The sequence below is a fragment of the Apium graveolens genome, chromosome 5 (genome assembly GCF_009905375.1).
Source record: "Apium graveolens cultivar Ventura chromosome 5, ASM990537v1, whole genome shotgun sequence".
NCBI lineage: Eukaryota > Viridiplantae > Streptophyta > Magnoliopsida > Apiales > Apiaceae > Apium > Apium graveolens.
In genome coordinates, this window is record NC_133651.1 from 42,754,561 (window position 1) to 42,759,908 (window position 5,348).

The following is a 5,348-nucleotide window of genomic DNA, read 5'->3' on the forward strand; positions in this document are numbered from 1 at the left end:
TTCTTCGGAACCCAAACTTGGTTGGGCCCGGCATACTTGTAGAACTGTCCTTTGTCAGGCAAAACAACATTTTTAATTTTAATTGTCTCAACTTTCTCAATGACTGAACATTTGACCTTGTAAACAGCCTTAACAAATTTCTGTTTAAGCTTAGGCACAAATGTCTCCTTTCTAGCCTTAGAAGGACTAGCAGTCTTAGACCTATCATGCTTCATGTTATTCACATGCTGACGAGGAGTAGTCTTATCATTAGACACATGCTTACCATTAAAATAAGCATACATCATATTAAAAGCACAGGACATACAATTAGAAACACCACATGCTTTATGAGAGTGATTAACAGCAGGCAATTTATGCATGGTAGACATGGCATTATTGTTGTCCAACTCATGTGTGTCTGAGTTAGTCTCAGTTGCTTTCACAACTTTGACTGGAACTTTTGACTCACTTGACTTGGAAACAATCTTCTCATTAGCATGATCTTCAGCACGTATTTCTTCATGAATAACAGAAGAGGTCGCATCAAATGGTTCAGCAATTGATGCTTTATAGAGGGGTTCATCAACACCCTTAAGCACATGTGGTACTTCCCTCCCTTTAGCACATACATGAGGAGGGGAGTTTATGCCTAATTCTCCAATAGCAGCATTGTAATCATAACCTATTCCAGATGTTTGATTAACAGCTTGCTTACTGTAGAACTCTTTAGCCTTCGAACAAGAATTGAAGTAGGCTCTAACCTTAGTCTCAAGACCGGTGATCTTGTCTTTGAGAATAGTTTCGAGTTTTCTATAACAGTCAACTCTATTCTCTAGAAAAGATACCTGTTCTTTTAATTTGTCTTGATTAATGTGCACAAGTCTTAATTCATTGACCTCTTTCTCAAGGTATGTGATCTGTAAACTTAACAGTTCATTATCACGACGTGCACAATCTAAGTTACCTCTTAGATGATAAACCATTTCAGCATCAGAAAGTTTTACCTCTATTCTTGACGATGAAGCTTTTCCATCAATAGCCATAAGAGCAAGATTTCCTTCATCTTCATCTTCACTGTCAGTATCATCCCAGCTTCTTCCCTTTGCCAGATAAGCCCTTTCAGAGTTCTTTCTTACTTGCTTTGGCTTCCTACATTCTGTGGCAAAGTGTCCCAACTCATTGCAGTTATAGCATCTAATGGTGCTTCGATCAACCATCCCTGTTTTGTACCCACCACTGCTGGTGTTAGAGGATGAAGATCCACCTTTCTGGAATTTGTTGTAGTTGGACTTGTACTTAAGCTTGGGATTCCTCCTGAATCTGACATGGGAGAATCTCTTGACAATTTGGGCCATTGACTCGTCTTCCAATTGCTCCAGCTCTTCCAAGGAATAAAAATCATCACTTGATTGATTTGTAGTAGGAGGATCATATTCTGCTACTAACATATTTTCCTCAGCCTTGGAATACTGTACCATTCTCTCCAATTGTTGAGATTGCTGTTGTTGTTGACCTTCAGCTACAAGTGCAGTAGATGTGCTGACCATTCTATCCTTCCCGTAGACTTCCTTCTGTTGAATCTGCTCCAACTCATAAGTTTTTAACACTCCATAGAGCCTGTCCAAAGAAATCTCACTCAGATCTCTAGCTTCTCTAATGGCAGTGATTCTATGTTCAAGATGAGCTGGCAGTGTTAAAAGGAACTTTTTGTTGACCTCCCTGATTGAATAATACTTTCCATTGATGTTCAGGTTGTTGATCAACGCATTGTACCTCTCAAACACTTCAGTAATTCCTTCTCCTGGATTTGATTTGAAATGTTCATATTCAGAGGTTAGGATTTCCAACTTGTTCTCCCTAACTTCCTCTGTACCTTCATTAATCACCTCAATAGTTTCCCACATGTGTTTGGAATTTTTACAGTTCATCACATGTCTGTTCATCAAGGGATCAAGGGAATCAATTAATATTAATTGAAGGCTGGCATCCAAGGAGGCTTCTTCCTTCTCAGCAGGAGTAAAATCTTCAGGCTCTTTTGGATAGGTTCTAGCTTCAGTAGTCACCACACCATCTATTATTATCTCCGGTTCAATAACCATCGGAGTTTTTATACCCTTCTTTAACAAGTTTGAATATTTGGGATTTGCAACTTGTAAAAATAATAGCATCTTCTTCTTCCACATGATATAATTCTCTTTATCAAATTGTGGAATTTTAACGGTTCCAACTTTATGTGAAGTCATTATAAATTTTTGAATAAATAAAAATTCAAGGAGTTGAAAAATCACAAAAGTCTAGGATCTTGATTTGTTCGTTAATCAGAAGGCTCTGATACCAATTGTTGGGTCCCAATGAGTTTGTAGAAGGGGGGTTGAATACAAACGTTACCAAATAATCGAATAAAATGCGGAATAAAAAATGTGAAACAAAATTCAAGTTAAATAAAAATATTATTAAACTTGAAAGGTGTTACAACAACTGTATCGATTACAAGGTATTAATCTCAAATCAATTATCACAAATCTAGAATAAATTCGACATGAACTTTTTCTATTTTTGCAATAATTAGAATCAAATGTTAAACGCGATTTGAGATTAAGTTCTAGGGATTTTAATCCGCTAGATTGATATACAAGAACAAGATAAAGATTTCTAGTGGATTAGATTTAACATTACAATCTAGAAATTATGATCTTTGAAATAAGCAGATGAAGATAAAATGTTTTGCTGCGGCTGCTGTCTCTTGTTCTTGAATAATGATTGAGATTATTGAAAGAAAAGTCTTCTGCTTCTTTTTAAATCAGCACAACAATAGAATTGAATTGGCATGACAATCCTATAGCTTGTATGACTTTCGGTAGGACAATTGAATGAACTAGCAAGACAATCTGAATGAACTAGCAAGACAATCAGAATGAACTAGCAAGACAATTACCCTCCTAGAGTAACTTTCGGTATGACAATGGAGAATGGCCTAGCATGACAATCGGTATGACAATCCAGATTGTCATGCTAGTTCATTTCCATTTGTTTTGCTGATTTAAGCCTTGAATTTAATCCAATTAAGCTTCTGAAAATTCCTAAAATTCCTAGAATTAATTCAGAATTAATTAATCAATTAATTCAATTAATAAATAAATTATTCTTCGCAGATATAATTTATTTTCTTAATTAAATTAGATGACTTAATTAATTAATAGAGAATTAATTCTAGTCTTGAGCAGCAACCATTCTTCTGCAAATCTTCTGAAAATCACTGAAAATTATGAATCAATTCCACCACTTCAACGTTGACACTCGATGTACTGTCTGGTTCATGAGTGACTAACTTCCGTGACGTTTCTTCATGTCTTGACTTTGACACTTTGATTTTCTTCAGATTAAATCCTTGTAATTAATTGATACTCTGACGAGATCTCTGTCACTTGATTAAATCCACGATCTTGACTTATATCACTGAGGCATGATCAATTTCTTGAACTTCTTCCAGTGAATTAATTCCTCAAGTCTGTAGATGAACCTTGTCTCTGAATCCTTTGACAGATATTACTTTGCGAGATCTCTCTGATGGTAGTTCCACTATTTACTTATTACATTCTTATTTGAGTTGAGTTGAATCCTCGAATATACAAATAGGTTATGACATATGACTTACATGATGGTAGTTGTACAGTAAGATAGAGCGAGAGGCATTTTATTGATTTTGAAGTGGAGACGGAACAGGTGGGACGGTGGCGATATACGGGCTTTTACGGTTGTCCGGAGATAGGGAGAATACGAGAGTCGTGGAACTTAATTCGTGAGCTTGCTGTTAATTCAGACCTTCCATGGTGCCTAATAGGAGACTTCAACGATATGATGTATCCTAGTGAGAAGCGTGGAGGGCAAGAGCATCCAAGATTTCTATTGGAGGGCTTTGTAGATACGTTGAATGCTTGTAATTTGTTTGATTTGGGTTTTATAGGAAAAAAATTCACTTGGGAGAAATCCAGGGGTACAAATGGATGGGTTCAAGAACGATTGGATCGAGGTGTTGCTACTCAGTCCTGGCGTAGGTTGTTTCCGGATGCAGTGGTTAGAGTTTTAGATGTCGCGCCATCGGATCATCTTCCATTGAGTTTGCAATTAAACAAACAAGTGTATGCACCGAAGGCTAAGCGGTTCCGTTTTGAAAACACTTGGATACGGGAACAGGATTGTTGGAATGTGATAAAGAGTAGCTGGGAAACCACGGCGGGTAAAGACATAATGCATAGAATTCAATTTTGTTGTTTGAAGTTGGAAGAGTGGGGAGGGGAAATAAAATAAGAATTTAAGTTAAAATTGGCTGATTGTAGGAGTCGTTTAAGACGGATGAGAAGTCGAAGGGATGTGCAGGGGGCTCAGTTGTATAATGCAGTAAGATGGGAGTTCTTAAATCTTTTGGAAAAATAGGAGGTGTATTGGAAGCAGAGGGAAAAGGCGTTTTGGTTGCGTGAAGGGGACCAAAACACTCACAGATTATTCAAGAGGTAATTACAGATTATTTTTTGAACTTATTTATGAGTCAAGGTGCAGGAGGTAGTCTATCACAAAGGGAGACAATGAACCAGGTTACAGAGAAGGACAATGAGGGTTTGAGTTCAGAAGTTACGGATGAACAAGCCAAGGTTACAGTTTTTTCTATGCACCCTGACAAGTCTCCTGGACCCGACGGCCTGAATCCCGCGTTCTACCAGGTGTTTTGGAGTATTGTGGGGGATGAGGTAATAAAGTTTTGCAGGAGGTTCATGGCGACAGGAGAGCTTCCTGAGGGAGTAAATCGAACTCTGGTTTGTTTGACGCCTAAGGTAAAGAATCCTACTTCAATGATGGAACTGCGTCCTATATCTCTTTGTAATGTTCTGGTTCGAATATTGTCGAAAGTTTTGTCAAACAGATTGAAGTTGTGCTTAAAAAATATAGTGTCGGATAAGCAGAGTGCGTTCATGGAGGGACGTTTATTTACAGATAATGTAATGATTTCATTTGAAGTTAATCGACAAAAAACGCAGGGTAAACATGGAATTGCAGGGCTCAAAATTGATATATCTAAGGCATATGGCCGGTTAGAATGGGGATTCATTGAAAGTATGATGAGAAAATTTGGTTTTAACGTAAGGTGGATTGATAGGGTAATGAGCTATATTCGATCAGTTTCCTACAGTTTCCTGCATAATGGATCAGAATTTGGTAAAGTTATACCACAACGGGGTGTGCGGCAGGGTGATCCCATTTCACCATATCTCTACATTATGTCTGCAGAAGGCCTGAGTGCCATGATTTGTCGCTGTGAGGAGGTTGGACTGGTACATGGTTGCTCGATTGCGAGGGGGGCTTCTGTAATT

The 5,348-nt window shown here is 37.8% G+C and overlaps 1 protein-coding gene across 1 annotated transcript; it reads left to right on the forward strand.

Annotated features, from left to right (window-relative positions):
• Positions 1-3,840: 3,840 nt before the first annotated feature.
• On the forward strand, positions 3,841-4,290 carry LOC141660009 (uncharacterized). Its single transcript, XM_074466964.1, has one exon. The coding sequence runs from the start codon at positions 3,841-3,843 to the stop codon at positions 4,288-4,290; it is 450 nt and encodes a 149-aa protein (XP_074323065.1).
• Positions 4,291-5,348: the final 1,058 nt, after the last annotated feature.